Below are 18638 nucleotides of genomic sequence, written 5' to 3'. Positions count from 1 at the left end.
TTCAGATAAGTGTGGAGTGTTACATTTTGGAAGGATAAATCAAGGTAGGACTTTCACATTGAATGGAAGATCCCTGGTTACTGTTGTAGAACAGAAGGACCTTGAAGTCACAGATACACAGGGCAGTGAAAAGGGCTTTTGGCCCCCTGGCCTTCATCAGTCAGGGAATTGAATACAGAAGTTGGGAGGTTAAGTTGTGATTGTACAAGACATTGGTGAGGCCACACTTGTAGTGTTGTGTTCAGTTTTGGTCACCCTTTTATGGGAAGGATGTGATTAAACTGGAAATATTGCAAAAAAGATTTACAAGAATGTTGCCAGGAATCAAGGGGCTAAGTTCTGGGGAGGTTAGACAGACTGGGCCTTTAATTCCTGGGGCATAGGAGACTGAGAGGGTATATAAAATCATGAGGGTCAATAGATAGGGTGAGCAGTCGTTTTTCTAGGCAGCAGCATCATAGGCACGTGGGTACAGACAACACACAGAATACAAATTATACAAGACAGTGAAGAGAAAAAAAACTGCAAGACAATAGTGAAAAAAAGACACAATCAAGGGCACAAGTCCATGGTCGTGCAAGAAGTAGTCAGTAGTGTTCCATTGCTGAGGTAGGTTTAGGGTCATGCAGGTTGGTTCAAGAACCTGATGGTTGTAGGAAAGTAGCTATTCCTGAACCTGGTGGATTGGGACTTTAGGCTTCTGTACCTCCTGCCTGACAGTAGCAGTAAGAGGAAGGCATGGTCTGGACAATGGTGATCATAGTTGATAGATGCCATCTTCTTGAGGCAGAACCTCCTGTAGATGCTGTCAATGATGGGGAGAACCGTGCCTGTGATGGACCGGCCATTGTGCAGCCTTTTGCACTCCTGTGCGTTGGAATTGTCGCACTAGCCATGATGCAACCAGTGAGAATACTTTCAACAGTGCATCTGTAAAAGTTTGTTAGAGTATTTGGTGACATGCCAAATCACCTTAAGCTTCTAAGGAAGTAGAGGCTTTCTTAAAGGTCCACATTTTCATGGGCAGTGCTCATGGCTACACAAGCGCTATTGACAGCTGCCCAGACCCATGGGAAAATCAATGATGCTGGCAAATCCCAGTAAATCACGTCGTCATGGACATGATCCCTGGGTGGTCTCTCCGGTGGGGAGTTGGGAGGCAGTGAAGAGTTGGGGCAGTGTTTGGAATGATCCTGTGGTGGGGAGACCCAGACTTCAGGTGACACTGACCCCCTGAGACAGGAGCCCAAGCATGAACGTGTGACTGAAGCCCCTCTGTAGGGCCTCACACATCTCAGTGATGACAGCTTGGAAACCCCGAGCCTATCCACTAGAGAGGACCAGGTGGGAGGTAGTGTCGGTGTGAGATGGGAGCAAGTTCTGGGTGGATGGGAATATCTGTAGCTCCTGCCCCAAGGTCCTGACCCACTCTGAGTGGTCAGGCATTGCTGTAACACTGACATCAGTGAGAAAGCTTGTGATGCTGCTGCAAGTAAGTTTTTCATTACACCCGTGCATACATGTACATACGACGATAAACTTGACTTTGACTCTGACCCATTGAATCAGCAACTCAGTACTGTGAAAATCACATACCTTTGTGACAGTTGAGTTAGAATATCCATTAGTCATGTACATGAGGCCAGGTTATGTTGGGTGTGGCCATAGTGCTGGTGACTACTACCTCTCTGTGGGATCCTTGTTATTAGTTATTCATGTAAATGATTTGGCGTGAATGCACAAGGCTTGATCAGTAAATTTGTGGATGACATGAAATTCAGAGGTGTTGCTGATAGTGAAGGTGGTTATCGTAGATTACAGGTGGATCTTGATCAGTTTGGGAGTGGGCCAAGGAGTGGCAAATGGATTTCAATACAGATCAGTGGGAGGTGATGCATTTTGGAAAGTGAAACCAGTGTAGGACTTGTACTATGAATGGTAGGGCACTAGGGAGTGTAATGGAACAGAGGGACCAAGGTGTACAAGTACATAGTTTGTTGAAAGTGGCATCAGAGGTGGACAGGGTGGTTAAAAAGATGTTTAGTATGCTGGCCTTCATCAGTCAGGGCATTGAGTACAGGAGTTGGGACATTATGTTGCTGGTGTATAAGTTGTTGGTGAGGTCACACTTGGAGTACTGTGTTAGAGTTTGATCACTGTTATACAAAAAATGTGGTTAAACTGGAAAGAGTGCAGAAAAGATTTATGAGAATGGTGACAGGACTAGAGGGCCTGAATTATAGGGAGAGGTTGGCCAGGCTAGGTCTTTATTCCTTGGAGCGTAGGAGAATGAGAGGTGACCTTATAGAAATGTTTAAAATTATGAGAGGCATAGATAAGGTGGACGGTAACAGTCTTTTCCCCAGGGTAGGGATGTCCAAAACTTGGGGTCATAGGTTTAGGATGAGAGGGGAAAGATTTAAAGGGGACTTGAGGGGCTACTTTTACACACAGAGGGAGGTGACTATATGGAACGAGCTGCCAGAGGAAGTGGTTGAGGCAGGTACACTAGCACTTGGATAGGTACATGCAGGGGCGGGGCTTAAAGGGATATGGGCAGAATGCAGGAAATTGGGACTAGCTGGGTGGGCACCGTGGTCAGCATGGACTGGTTGGGCTGAAGGGCCTGTATCTGTGCTGTATTGCTCTATGATTCTAGGACTCTGTGAAAACACAGACTCCAGGACTGGTAACTTGCATCACCAGAACCATACATGTCCCTGTGAAAGGTTCGGGACTCTCATAAAACATACAACAGATGCTGTCAGCATACAAAATAGACCATTTATGCTGCCAATGAATCTTTCAACTTAAGCTCAGAGAAGTGAATTAGGAGGATGCCAAGAATTGTTGAAAAAGATGTAGCTGAGGGAGGATAGAGAACGCTGAAAAATGAAGATATTTCTGCCTTGGGTTCATTTGATGCTTCTTTCCTTAAACCTCTCTCAAACATCTGATTCCAAGTCCCAGGATATTCAGTAATTTAAAACTCTTGAATGAGGCAGATGTGCATTTCCAAGAAACAATATCGACATCCACATTAATAAATTATATAAAAAAAAGTGCATTGTAAGTTATTTCTTGAGCATTAGTTCTGATTATTTTCTCTTACCCAGTTACATGAAGAGGTAGCTGTGATAAATCTTTCAGAAGCAGGGCCTTAGACACAATTTAAAATGCATTGAAACAAGTTGGAGATGGTTAATTGTCCAATGTGAAATGCCCTGATGTGTTGGGGGGTGGTAGAATCTGGGGGAGTTGATGGGAATATGGGAAGAACAGATTACAGAGAAAAATTAGTGGGAAATAGGATTGCTCTGCGAACTGGTTCAGATCAAAACGATCCCCTTCAAAGCCGTAAGGAAATATGGAAATATATTGGTGGGGGCAGGGTGGTTTTCAATGGACACTTCCCCAATTGCTTGATTTTCAGGCTGACATTTCCCATAAATTACCAATGGTGAATTAGAATGAAATATCAAGCCCTTCCTGGTTGATGGCAGGTAAAACCACCCTAAAAATCTGACACTCTAAGGAACATACATTTGTTCACCTGTTACTAAAGGGTTAAACAAGTGTAGTTGCTGTTGCTATCTCCATATGAATTCAGTATTTCAATTGGAGCTGCACTCACGGAGCAGTTTGATTTTCCTTTTGATAGACAGATTCTGTAACAAGCCTTAGGCAGGACTGTAGATGTGCATCAGTCTGTGGAGACATTACAGCACAGTGATTCTTCATTGTTAACTTCCAAATTTGGAAGGGGGGGGGGGGGGGAACCAGGATTGCAGGTGCTGTATCATTGAGGATAGTGATAGTAACACAGGGATGTAAATCTGTAAAGTCCACCACTGAATGTGACATCCAATGCAAAATCAGGCATTGCTTCATGGAAAAATACTATCTGTGACAATTCATGAATCTCCATAGTTCTCTCCAGTCTGAAGATTTGATTGACAGGTCAATCAGTAGCTGTAAAACTGAAGTCATTGCAGCCTATGTGAAAGGAACCAAGCAGGATTGCAATAAATATATAATATAAAAAAGACACTCCACTAGTGACTTCAGAATTCAAAGAAGCTTTGATCCAGTGTTTCATTCCGCATTTACCATGTGTATTCTTTGCTGAACTTGTTTTGTTTTGCCATAAGTTAATGCCTTTAACTTCATATTTAATTATTGCCGATATCTGAGAAGGTGATGCAGACAGGAACTTTCGCAACATTTAAAAAGTATCTGAATGAACTTCTGAATGGCCAAGGCATAGAAGGCTGTGGACCAAGTGCTGGTAAATGGGAATAGTACAATGTTTGCCATGGACATGGTTGGCAAAAGAGCTCAATTAGTCTTATTATTATCATAAGCTTAATAAATCTCTGGCCCGTAATGTTACAAATCTTTTATTTTGAAATGCCACATAATCCAGAGCATACATTCTGTAAAAGATACTGGAAGCTGGTGACACACTGACAGCTGCTGCAGCATTGTAGGGATCTTTGCTGTGTGCCCTTCTACTGAAACAGGTGCACAGGTTGGAGAAAGAGGGAAACATTTCATCACTTCAATGGCCAGAACTGAGAGCAGTGCTTCAACTCATTGAATCACTACATACTAATTTGTTACTCAGCTATCTCATAGTCAGAGGATACAAGCAATTATGCTAATTTCCCTCAATTGACTGAGGGCTGATTGATTTTAAGTGTTCTGATGAATGTGATGCCACATCAAGACCACTACTCATGTTAATGGATGTCCCTCCACCTCAAGTGAACACTTCACATGGTGCTGTAGACATCTCATTAGAGAATTTTATTTCATAGTTTGAGATCGAACAACTCAAAAGCAGTCGCGTAAATAAATTTTGCCAACAATAAATGGACTGATTTACAAAATGCATGCAAATTAATTCAGTAATTATTGCAGTACTTTTTTTTGCTTTTTTTTGGCAGGCATCTAAACACTAAGTTATTTTGTAATCAACAGTAAGAACACTCACAGTGATCCTGTGAAAAGGAGATGCATAGACATCACAAACGTAGAAATCTTTAAGTACATTACGTTCCACAAAATGTAACCAAGTAGAAAACATCTACGTTCATAGCATGGAAGACATCAGTTAGAAAAATTACAGTTTAGACTTGGTGTTTGTCTCTGGTTAAAGCTACCTGATCGTTCCTTTTCCCTCAATTTTCACTCCTGAGCCAACATCACTGCTGTCCTCTTACATTAAGGTGCCTTGGATTGCCTCTGCATTACACTCAGAAGCGCATTAAACCAACAAAGATTGTGGAATTTTCAGAGTGATTCAGATGCAATCAGTACCTTGCACCTGGAGGGTTAATAGCCATTTATCCCCACCCATTAACCTCACCTATCTAAAATTGAGGATAGAATAATGAACAAATGAAGCCCAGTGATGGTTGTCTTAACAGCAGTTCCCAGTGAAAGTATGTAGAGAGCTTAGGAGGTCAGAGGGAATACTCTAGGCCAGGTGGGAGGTGTGAAGGTTGGAGAAAAGCTCCTTTGGGTAGGAGAAACTCCTCACTCAGTGGAGCCATCACCATGCCAACATCACCAAAGTCATACGTGGAAAAAAGCAAGGGCTGTACTGAGTGAGGACTTATTATTCAAGACCAGAATGGGGAAATAGAAAGGGGGAAATCAGAAGAAAGGATGAGAAAGTGAAGGGGCAAAGGATCCCAGGAGACACCAATACCCAAGAATTAATGGAACTTCAGCCCTTGGCTCCTGAAAGGAAGATTGGAAAATTTTGCCTAAACCCCACAAAAGGCGAAGCAAGACATTGTGGGCAAAGAAACAGTTGCCTGAGAGTGTATCAGTGTTTCTGAGCAAAGAGGCTGAGAGTGGTCTTGTGACCATGCCTGATACTGAGTGTAGATCTCAACAATCGAAGAGGACAGTGGTGCAAGGAACATGGAATTTCAGAGAAGATTCATGAGCATGAGGTTCATGGATGAATCGTGCTCAGTGGAATACAGATGGGATTGTGGAATTTACCTTATATTTTATGATTACTATGACGCAGAAGGAGCCATTTCAGCCCTTTGGGCCAATACAGCAGGGGAACCCACAAGGTCAAAGGGAGAACATACAAACTTTGAGGATCTGAGACTGTGAAGCTGCAGCACTAACTGCTACACCATCATGCATGCTCTCTGAATAATGGATTCAGCACACAATCCCACCTAAAAACATAAATAAATATGTGGAGATGAAGGTAAAATATTAAATCATAGAACAGAAGAGAAATGGTGCATACTCAGACATCAGAAATAAAAAACAGACTGCTGGAAGCATCAGTACATAAGGTGGCATGGCTGGAACAAATGCAATCAGATAAAAGGTAGCAGAATAAGACAACTGACACCTGCACCTTCTGTTTTAATATCAAATAAAGCAGATAGTGAAAACAATCTCTTACAGAAAATGCGTTAGTTTCTTCTTTTGATTTATCTAGCCAGAGTTGGGTGTTAATGTAGACAACTGAATGGTCTGATGAGAATAGGCCAATGAGAAGTAGCCAAGCCATAAGTGTACTTCAAATAACATTGGAATGTGTTATAGAATGAAACCTGAAATCCAAGGGTTAAGTTAGAAGGAGTGATTCCACAAACCAGAGGTGAAAGTTAAGCTGATAGGGCTGGTAGGAACGTGATCAACACAGAGGGTAGACATGGGTTAAATTGGCAGCATTAGCGTTACTAAATTCAGAAGAGTAGCAGGTGGTTTGATTTAAAGGGAAGTAGAGCAGGAGAGAATTATCTTTTCTGGCTGGGAAACCTAGGATTTTGGGAGCCAGGCCATAACATAAAAATAGTGAGACCCCCTTCTGGAGGGTTTGGGGTACAATTCTATACTCAAGAGAGTGGTGATAATTTGGAACCCTTGCAAGGTCAGTTGGTAACATGGGGTGTGAGATCAATGATCAGTGAATTTCTGTTCACTAAAGGGTACAGGACAAGGAGGAGTCTGTGGCTACAGATCAGCTGTGATGCCGTGAAGTGGTGGGCAGGCTCTGAACCTCCTCTTATAAAGTATTTCAAGTACTAGGTAGATCATACACAGGCACTATGTACAGGCGGACAGAACTACAGGTGCAGACACAGCAGGAATAGAGTGAAAACTGGGAGAAGTCAAAGATCTGTAACATTTGACTTGTGAGTACCAGATGCCCAACAACATTACTCAGTCACTCAGATCACACCATGCTACACAATATCTCTTTATCCTTTGATTCCTGTGTTTGATTCATGTTTAAAATTTAATTTCTGATTTCCCACTGGTCTGATACAAAGGAAAAGATGATACTGACAGAAAGGATATATTGTATAGAAAACATAGATTCTCAATGGATAGAAATATAGACAATTCTAAACGATACTAAAAGTTTGTTTTCTCTGAAGTGGTAAACAAGTTGTTCCACTCATTGTATGAGCCTTGAAATGAGATGTCTCAGTGACCATATGTCAGGTGTTAAACCAGCCCCCAATTCCCGAGGGGACAGGCAGAGAGGATGTACTTGGGGTGAGCTGGAAACTCACGGCCTGCCCCATTGGTGAAGGGAAAGGGCTGAGACAGTCATTAGGGCATTTCAATACACAAATGAGGGACTCAGCATCTGTTCAAGGCCCTAATGGACAAATGAGACTCTCCTGCACAGACACTGGGAACGTGGGTGATCGTTTGCAAGCTGTATGGTGACACAATGGCCTGTGGACTTCAATGAATGGGCCCATGGCCCAGTACAAGCCCCACATTGACCTATCACGCTGACACCACCATGTAAGGAGTTACAAGAGCAGATGACCCAGCCAATGTCACCAGCCTTGAGGAGCTCCTTAGAGATTATGGAGAAGCACCAAACAGCAGAGGCATCTAGGAATGAAATTCCATGCACAGCCACTGACCCATCAAACAGAATAATTGAATGATACTCAGAGGACCAGAGTTGGAGCAGCAGACAGTTCAGAGCGATGTGGAGCTGTAGAAATAATGAAGAGGCCACGGGGAAGCTGGGTACAACGAAGACCATTTAAATCAAGAACCAGTGTGAGCAGATTTTCTAGGCCATATTCTGTACTTGACTGGATGTGACCACATTAGGTGTAAATGCTCATAAACAACGTTGGTCTTTAACATGTCACTGCTCCTACTCCCTCCCTGCCACCCCATTCTGCATCAGGACTGCAACAACAATCATCCAGGTGCCCCACATCTCTCCTGCTTCCTTCCTGCCCCAGTCTGATCAATATTTGCAACCACTGTACAGTGACAATATCACAATGAAACCTCGTGTTGGCCCTGTGACCCAGGGCTAGGAGAATCGGGATTTTAAAACATTATGTTCTGTGTTTCAGGTCAAAAATATAAAGATTTTTCTGGACACCAGCACTCCTCTTTAAACCTGAATCACAAATTCGGGATTGACATAGGAGAACCCTGCAAACTCGTTCTGGTCCAGGTTCATGATGAAGAGTTTGTCGGTGGGTGTCAGGTCCACAGGCTGCCGGGTGAACTCACGGTCAAAGTTGCCGGCGTCTCTGTTGTTCCTCTGAAAGGAGAAGACAAAGGTTTGTGTTGGGAAATCAGTGCAGAACAAGTGAGTGTCTGACAGCCAGTGTCCCTCACCTCTCCCACCCTGTCCCTCGGCACTGCCAGCTCAGTCACTGGGATGGCACTGGCGGTCAGAGAGGGTGCCAGAGGGTGGGAGGGGGTGGTGGGATGAGGGAGAGGCAGGAGCCAGCGGTGAGATTTGGACATTGAACACCTCCAGCCGCCCCTTCCTTCCCCATCACAGACTGTGATCCCATTTGTCCGTGGACTGAACGTGGGAGATTCAGCACCAGTTTCTGAGGAATGGCATTGTCTCTCCCCACTGCGCTGGGCACAGTCTTTCCCATGCCTTGGGCACTGCCCCTCCCCAGTTTGGCCACAGCTCTCCACACTCACATTGCCCTGATTGTCAACCTAGTTTAGACCCCCTCAGCCAGAGTAACATTGATCAGTAGGGAACCATGTGCCCTCATACTGCAGCTGTTTCAGTCCAGACTGACCAGGACAGTAGTGAGTACAGAAGGTGGGAACAGACACTGGGGCACTGGGACGGTCCGAGAGCAGACACTGGAGCACTGGGACGGTCTGAGAATGGGCACTAGGGCACTGGGGTGTTCCAAGAGCAGGCACTGGGGCACTGGGATGGTACAAGAGCAGGCACTGGGGCACCGGAATGGCCTGAGAGCATACACTGGGACTGTCCAACAAGCTTCCCCAACTGTTTGACTGTCTGACAAGTTTCCCAAGGAATACGTTGCCTGTGAGCAGTCACTGAGGTAGTGGTACGAAGTACAGGGACAGGGTATATGGTGGACCTGGGCAGACACAGGGCCATGGGGGATGGTTAGGCAGCAATGTGACCTGGGGTAGTGTGGGAGCAGACACTGGCAGTGTTTGGGACATGTTGCTGGCAGACTATACAGTCTGGGAGCAAGCAATGGGAGAAAGGAATAGAGTGGGACAGCCCACTGACTGTCTCCATGCCCACTCCCAGCAGTGGGAATGTTCAGAGCTGGCCCTGTCTGGGACTGGTCACTGGGTACAGGGAGATCTGGGAGAACTGGTGGGAAGGGTCAGTCTGGGCATTGGCACTGAGACACCGGGGCTGTGGTCTGCTGACATGGCAGTGCTTCGGGAATGGAACTGGCATGGGCACTAGGTGAGGGCAGTGTGGAGGAGGCAGTTGACACTGGGACATGGGACTGTCTGGGAGATATTTGGACAATGACACTGCCTGGAAACAGAAGCAGAATGAAGATACAGTCTGAAGGGAAACAGGGAAAGGAGACTGAGAGCAGACTTTCGGCACTGTGTGGTGTCAGCCCTTGACCGCACCCCAGCTGGGAGGAGGAGGAGATGCTGGTGCACCTGGGCTGTGGGACAGACCATGGTCAGTCAGGGAGCGGACACTGCAGGATGTATCAACCACCCAGGAGGAGTCCCTGGGATACAGGACTGGCCGGGATCACTGAGGCTGTCAGTGGGCTCTGGGCGGTGGGACTGTGAGTGGGAAGGTGCTGCTCTGCACTCAGTAACCAGACCCTGGGAACATGAATCATGGGAAGGTAGGGAGTTGGGATAAGGGGAATGGAGACACCAGAGACTGCAAATGCTGGAATCTGGAGCTACAAACAAAATACTGAAGGAACTCAGTGGGTCGGGCAGCATCTGTGGAGGCAAACGGAAAGTTGAGGTTTCCAGTTGAGGCCCTTCATCTGGATTGAAAGAGTAGAGGGGAGATGGCCTGTATAAAGAGGTGTGGGGAAGGAGTGGAGCAAGAGCTGGCAGGTGATAGGTGGATCCAGGTGAGAAGGGTGATAGGCAGATGGGGGAGGGAAGAGTGGGTGTAATGTCAGAAGCTGGGAGGTGATGGGTGGGGGCAACAAAGGGCTGCAGATGAAATCTGATAGGAGAGGAAGGTGGAGCATGGAACCAAATAAGGGAGATGGGGGGGCAGATGGGAACAGTGGGGGGAGGGAACCCAGTGGGAGGAGTGTGTGGGTGACGGGCAGATGGAGTGGGTGGAGGAGGGATAAGAAACAAGGTGGTGGGGGTGGGGTCAGTGTAGGAGGTACTGGGTACACCAGGAGAGAGAAAAGGGACGGAGGGAGAGCAGGTTACCTGAAATTGGAGAATTCAGTTCTCATGCTGTCAGCTTGCAGACTGCCCAGGTGGAATATGAGGTGCTGTTCCTCTCGTTTTTGTTTAGCCTTAGCCAGGCAGTGGAGGAGGCTGAGGACGGACATGTCAGTGTAGGAATGTGAAGGGAAATTAAAATGGCTGGCAACTGGGAGATCCAGATGGCCACGGCAGACAGAACGAAGGTGCTTGGCGAAGTGATCACCCAGTCTGAGCCTGGTCTCACTGATGTAGAGGAGGCCACAGCGGGAGCACCAGATGCAATGAATAAGACCGGAGGATTTGCGTGTGAAGGACTGCCTCACCTGGAAGGGCTGTTTCGGGACCTGGATGGATGGTGGTGAGGGAGGAGGTGTAGGGGCAGGTGTTACACCTCCTCTGGTTATAGGGGAGAGTGGCTGGAGAGAGAGGGGGCAGGTGGGAAGGGATGAGTGCACAAGGGAGCCATGGAGAGTGATCTCTGTGGAAAGCGGAGGGGAAGATGTGACTGGTGGTGGGATCCCGCTGGGGATGGCAGAATTTGCAAATGATATGTTGGATGTGTAGGCTTTGTGGGGTGGTAGGTGAGGATGAGGGGAACTTTATCCCTGTTCTGCCTAGGGTGGAATGGGGTGAGGGCAGACAATACAGGAAGTAGAGGAGATGCAGGTGAGGGCATCATCAATAGCAGTGGGCAGGGGTTGGGGGGGGGCATTGATACCCTGTTTTCTGGGATGTCCTGGAGTGAAAGGCCTTATTTTGAGAAGAGATGTGGTTGAAACAGAGAAAAAAGAATGGCATCCTTACAAGACACAGGGTGGGAGGAGATGTATTTGATGTAGCTGTGGGAGTCAGTGGATAATGTGGCTCGTAAGATGGAAACAGAGAGATCAAGAAGAAAGGGTAGAGAGGTATCGAAGGTGGACCAACTGAATATGAAGGCTGGGTGGAATTTGGTAGCGAATGTCTATTAATGGGCAAAGAAACAGTCTGGAGATAGACAATGGGACCACTGGAGTTGTGGAAGCTGCTGTTGGGCTTTAGGACTTCCCTGAAACAGTCACTGGGTAATGTGATTGTCCTGGGCCTGACAATGAGTGTCTGGGAGTGAACACAGGGGAAGTGGTACTGAGAGAGCAGGGACAGGGCAGGAACAGGCACCAGATAATGGGACTGTCCTGGAGCAGATGGTGGAGAAAGGGATCACAAATGGGGGCAGAGATGCCTTCTGAGATTATAAAGTGTACACAATTCTTGGAGGTGCCATGACAAAAATAGGCTCCTCTCAAAACAGACAGAGGGTTACAGACTGTAATGGGAGAGTATGGGAGTGGTCACTAGTCAGACTGAGGTCAGAGTAATCTGATGTAACATCAAGCAGTCAAACTGCCCCTGCCCCAGGGAAACTTAAATCATTCACGTACCTGTGCTGCTGAGTTTCCTGTCTTATCTGCAGATCCAGGGTGGAGCTGGTGGAATATCAGGTCAGGTAACAGATTGTGGACCGTATTTTTAGAGGTATAGGTCATTTCAAAATGAATGTACCCCAACACATTGATATTGAAAACAGCTCCCAACACAGACCATTGAAGTAAAATTACAGAGACATCAATGGAGACACTGATCATGAAGCCATAATAAAAGTACAATAACAAAGACTGCAAGAAGAAAAAGCTGAAGATCCCAATAAATGCAGATCAAGGACACTTAAAAAAACACACACACAGGAATTCCCCAAAATGAATGCTCTACGGATATACAGTAGACTTTAGACTACCCAAATCAATGCAAGTTATCCCATTGAATCTAGTCCCAAGCCCCTAATGAATACACACCAGAGCTCCCAACAAACATAGACTAGACTCCCGGACATACTAACTAGTGTGATCCCAATCCTCCAGGTAGACAATCAAAGAACATGGTCCATTGCATATGGTACAGAGATTCATGCCAAATACAGACTGGGCTTCAAAGAGCAAAGGTCACAATAAACATTGGCTGGAAAGCAAGAAATATAGATTGGACTGATAGCCTATTGCTGATGGTACAAAGCAATGGGAGTTGTAAAGAGGATGTAAAGAAGCTTCATGTTGATATAGACATGTTATGTGTATGGGCAAGAACATGGAATAAAGAAAGTGTGATGCTTTTTGCTGTGGTAGTGAGTAGTCAAAATCCTGCTGCTTCAAATTAAACTCCTGTGGGGAGTCGAACTGGTGTTACGGGCCTGGTTGCTTCATCCTGCGAGGAACACTTTTGGTCGCACAGTGAATTCCCTTCATCCTCGAACAGGGTCACTTGCACATCTCCCCTCTTTTTTTTTTAAAATAGTGAGACATTGAAAGGTGTTGGTGTTCAGAGGAACTGGGTGTACAGATCAACATGCAAGGACAGCAAGCAATTATAGAAGCAAACTGTATGTTGGCCTTAACTAGATGAGTTGAGGCATCTTACTGTAACCATGTAGGACCTTGGCAGTGCAGATCTGTCTCTCTGTCTAAGGAAGGATACATTTGTGACAGAGAGATACTGCATCAGAGTGGGTTCACCAGCATGATTCCTGGGACTCAGGAGTTTGTCCTGAGAACAGATTAAGCAGATGAGGCCTTTACTCTAAATAAAAACACAAAATTGCAGAAACACCCAGCGGATAAGGCAGCATCTGTGGAGAAAGAAATTGTCACTGATTCAGGGTGAGGACCCTTCTCAGAATTGGAAAGGTGAGAGAGCACATGTTAAGTTGCAGAGGGGTGAACACAGGTGCTGAAAGGGCATTGATGGAGCATCAGGTTAGGTGCTGATAAAAGTTAGCAAGGTAAAATTTACTTTAAAAGCCAGTAGTTAGAGACAGCACCCAGAATTCAATACTAAATTCAACAATTTCAGACAATCAGCCTTTTGTTTTTCTGTTCATTTCAGTTTGAATTTGTTCCTTTCTGTCTGTCTTTTTGTTTTCTGTCTCTAACTGCCAGTTAGAACCAGACAGGCAACACCCAAATGCGGTATGAAAGTGATAAAAATACAGAATAGCTCTGAAAACAATGAACCAAAAGTTGTTCAATAATATAAATTATAGCACTGAATAAACATAGATCAGAAACAGACAGACTCCCAGTGAAGGTGCTGTAATGAAATCCATAACCAATAGTCTCCCAACAGCAGGGCTGAGAAAGCCTCGACTAAATCAGCCAAGTGGTCAAGTAAAATGAGACCAAAAGTTGCAGGGTAAACTGGTTGGAGAAATCACACAAAAAACACAGCAACGCTTCTAATAAAAACTGGAGACTAAAATAATACAATTCAGAAAGCAGACTGAAGGATTCAGTAAAAGTGGAGTAACAAAGTTCCCATGAATAGAGATAAGGCATCGTAAACAAAATTCCAGATTTGAGAGATGAACCCCTTTGGAGTTCTCCACCTGTGGATGCTCAACCGTTGAGTATAGTCAAGCACAAGATCAATAGATTTTTGGACTTCAATGAAATCACGGGACATGGGTTTGGAGTGAGGAAGGGGAGCTGGTGTAGAAGATTACCCATGATCTGACTGAGCAGGCTTGACTGACCAAAAAGTTCTGCTGCTATTTCTTATATACAGATCAAAGACAGCAAGAAATACACATAGATGTCAACAAACAAAGACAAGAATCCCAAGGATGAATGTCCAAAGACCAATGCATCTACAAACCCGAGTCCTCAACACATATAATCCAGAGAGTCTGAGAAAGCCAGACCTGAGATCCCAATGTGTAATTCCAATACAGATCAGAAACATGACAAAATATAGACCACAAACCTCAACATGACAGATCAGAGATCCCAAAATGGACAGTGCATCCCAGGAGATACAGATTAGACAGATCAGGCAGTTACTTCAACAAATGGAAACCAGAGGCCTCAATATCATGGGTTCTGGGAAATACAGAGACCAGAGATTTCAACGACCTTTACAGATACAGAGCAGAATCTCCATGAGGTGGTATTTATACACAGTGAGCAGGCTGATACACAGCTCCCATTGTAGATGGTGTATTCATAGACTGCAAACTGGAAAAAAGGGGACCTTGATGCATGGCTGCATGAGAAGGAGACAGCAATTTGCTGCATGCTTGATATCATGCAACATTTCAAACTCTTCACATGCTCAGACATTGATAAATGCAGGTTAAGGGGAGTTAATAAGAAAGACACTTTGTGCAGTTCAGTCAGCAAGGACATTCATGCTATTCATGCTTGGTGGAAGGATCACACATTTTGACATTTCCACGACTCGAGGTATATTCTGTGCAGTTTATGCCAGATTGTACAAGATATTTATTTCTGTTATCCTTGGAAGGTTAGAAATATATGCAAGACATTCTGATAAAGGATGTCATTTGCTTTGTACTGTTCTGGTTAGTAAGGCATGCTTGTTAAGGTTAGTAAGGAAGATTCACAATACATGCTGAAATAACATACTGTACACACTTCAGTAACAGAAATTGGTCCAAAATGTACATACAGTCACAGTATAAAACGAGTAACAGGTCATGATTAACACAGTACATAGTGTGCAAATGGAAATGATTGGTGATCTTGATACAATGTAACAGGAAATAACTGACAATTTACATTCCATGATGAGTAACAACAGGAGTGCAGTACTCTTGGAGTAACTGCATACACAAAATAATGGAAACGTTTGTAAATATTCACATGGATATATATATATATATATATATATATATATATATATCCATGTGAATATTTATATATATATATATATATATATATATATATATCAAGAATATATACATAAATAACGTTGGAAACTGAATAGGAAATGATTGAGATTCTATCCAGAGAGAATTGTTACTGTACATTGAGGAACAATGCAAACTGAGTATCAGAAAGTAATGCTGTTCACATGTAACAACAAGGGACTGATAATGTGCACTCTGAGCAAGCACATGGTGTAATGGAGTACAATAATTGATAATGCATATACTAATAATGCAAACTGAGGTAAGTGATGCTGTTTTTCTCCTACATAATGTTGTGGGTGTGAGCATGCATTACTTCTGGCAGGGAGTGCTATAGCTGTGCTGTATTCATGGGAGTATGCACATCAGTGCGATGACACATCGTACAGGATGTGATATTACTAAAAATATTTGAAATGTGTTACTTCCATTTCAGAGTTTGTTGGGTTTTTGTGTATGAAGCTGTGGTATATCAAGGTCAGATTGTTATATTCATGCGGTGTACTATATCATTGTGAAGCCACGATAAAGTGCATGTTATACATTCAACAGAAGAACGTAGAAGTTTTCGGTGTGTGTTGCAGTCAGGACTGGGCGTAAGCTGAAGCTTCTCATTGTAAGAACGAATGGGGTGTTTGAAAAAACTTTTGTCTGAGTGTTATTAGAGTATTGATTGATTTAGTATAACTATTTTAAATGGAATTTGATATGCTTTTGGAACAGAGGGATATAAAAGGACAGAACAATGAGATTAGAATAAATGGCTCTAATTGAAGAACTTGTTCTGGAGCAGGTGGGGTTCATACCCAACCTCCTCAATACCTAGAATGTGGAACCTCATGTAATACTTTGGATCATGTGTATTGAGTTCATTCAAGTATCATGTGTATAGAGGATTGAATATCATAGACCAGTTAAGACCTCAGAAAATTATCTTGGAGTATGAACTTTGTTAGACTGAGGGGTCCAGGCAGTTTTGGAAAGACATCCATAAACTGTGCACCTTCAGTGTGCCACAGTCTGGAGTTGCTGTTGATTCTACTTTCTGTTGGATGAGGATGAGAGTCCTTCATGTTCTTCACTGCTTGCTACAACTCTAGACTCTGGCCCTGTTTTCTGGGAACTTCAAACCTGTTCCACACTGCACTAACTCTTACTTTCAGAGCTGACCTATTGTGGACAACATTTACTGGATGATATTTCATAATCACCATTTTCTGGGAACAAATCTCAGCTGCTCCCTGTAACTCTGCACAGTCTCTCCTTTCCTCAGACATTACCTCTATTGTTTACTCTGCTGAGCCCCATTCTCTTCATCCAACTCTGCCCCCAGTCTTCCATTCCTATCCTGACACCCTGTTGAGCCCTATTCTTCTAATTATCTCCACTGTCATTCACTACTCCATTGAAACAGTCTGTACCATCATTACTAGTCTTACTTTCACTGCACTTTGTGGCCGTGGCCTTTTAAGATTGAAGAAGGCTGTGCTCAAAGAAAATCCTTGTAATTACGAGCAAATCATGAAAAAGGTCATTTTTTTTTCAACTAATACTGGTTGGCATGTTATTTATTCAGATGCAGTGACTAGAAATCTAAACCTTGATACGCTACATGCTGAGTAGGGAATGACATTTGTTTCATGCATTCTGGATCACTGGAGATAGTCTGTGTAGTGGAAAGCTCAACAGTACAATCAGTTGTCAGACAAATACCATTATTCACTACCATCAGCTGGTCTGTTCATACCACAGATATTAAGAATGTAAATAGTGCACACTACATTACAGAGCTTCTAATCTTTGCTACTTTTCATCTCCCCAGTTTCCTATGAAAAGAAAGCATGAACCTGCTCTTCATTCCTGGGTACACAACCTCCAGGGCTGACCGCTCTCCCTATGACAAGAGTGCCAGGACATCCTTTCACACACTTGCATTAGAGAAGCTGCAAGAAATGTGAATATGGATTAGCCCAGCCTTCTCTTGCCTCTCCTCATCTTTGTCAGGCAGCAAGCTAAAATCCTTAGTGACTGCAGAATCACATGTGGCTCAGGACTTGAATCTCTATGTCCTAAACAATTAATACTGCTCCTTAGGCGGAGTAGAGATTACTGAGGAACAGTTGCAGGTACTGTTTTATGAAGGAGGGTGAGCATTACTGTACAACTCTGCAGTTGTTATTTAGTGAAGTAAGAGAGAGCCCCTTAATAGGACAGCTTCTGCTTATACATTAGGGAAAAGATTGTTATTGCATGAGTGTGCAGAGTTTCTGTTTATTCACTGAGAAAAATGGTATTCACTGTTATGTTGAATAGCTTCGGACTTGAAGATCTACATTTTTTAATAATCATAAAATCATTAGGTTTAGAATTGCTATGGAAAGGAATATAGACCAGTCCAAGGTAAAATGGTCAATTGGAGAGGGAACAATTTGAACAGAATGAGGTCGGATGTGGCCTGGGTAAACTGGGATCAAAATCTGGCAGGCAGAACTGTAAATAAACAATGGCAGGGCTCTAAAGTGGGGGGACTTGTCAGCTACAGTCAGGGTACAGTCCATGAGGGTGAGGGCGTCATGCTGAAGGTCCCTGAGTGACCAAAGAGGGAGGGACAGACCAGAGCAGGAAAGATGCCAGCCAAGGTGGTTACAGAAAGTTCAGAGGTAAAGGGTGAGTGAGAGAGAGAAAAGACTAACAGCAAATGTAAAAGGGATCCAAAAAACATACCATAGGAATGGAAATTTGAAAAGGAGGCACAGCTGATCAGAGACCAGAAAGAAAATTTACTCTTGGGGACAGAGGACCATAGGTACTGAATGAGTTCTTCACATCAGGTTCAACCAAAGATGATGTTGCTGGAGTCTCAGCAAAAGAAGTTGTGGTTGAAATTCTGGATGGGCTAAAAATAATAGTGAGGAGCTACTGGAAAGTCCAGTTGTACAATGCAAATAAATCCCCTGATCCAAATGGAATACGTCCTGGATTGCTGAGGGAAATAAGGGAGGAAATGGCAGGGGCCCTGGCCATGTAATCACCCAAACATCAATTGGTGCCTGTGGACTGGAACATTGCAAACTTTATATCTTTGTTCAAAAGAGGGTGCAGGAATAAACCCAGTAACTACAGGGCAGTGAGCTTTACAGTGGTAGTGGGAAACATTCAAGGAACAATAATCAGGGACAGACCCAGTATTTGATTAGATGTATGA

General features: G+C 44.1%; 1 protein-coding gene across 1 annotated transcript in view; it reads right to left on the bottom strand.

The window, feature by feature from the left end:
* Positions 1–4384: 4384 nt before the first annotated feature.
* The window catches only part of LOC127573033 (protein kinase C beta type), a 263973-nt gene continuing 249719 nt past the window's right edge, over positions 4385–18638 (bottom strand). The window contains exon 17 of the mRNA XM_052020801.1: positions 4385–8572. Within this exon, the coding sequence (XP_051876761.1) occupies positions 8420–8572 (153 nt within the window). The 3' untranslated portion in view covers positions 4385–8419. The remainder of the gene's footprint in view (positions 8573–18638) is intronic.

Source organism: Pristis pectinata, chromosome 8 (assembly GCF_009764475.1).
Source record: "Pristis pectinata isolate sPriPec2 chromosome 8, sPriPec2.1.pri, whole genome shotgun sequence".
In the NCBI taxonomy this organism is placed as follows: domain Eukaryota; kingdom Metazoa; phylum Chordata; class Chondrichthyes; order Rhinopristiformes; family Pristidae; genus Pristis; species Pristis pectinata.
The sequence above is the reverse complement of the archived record's forward strand: the minus strand, read 5'-3'. Positions and strand labels throughout refer to the sequence as shown.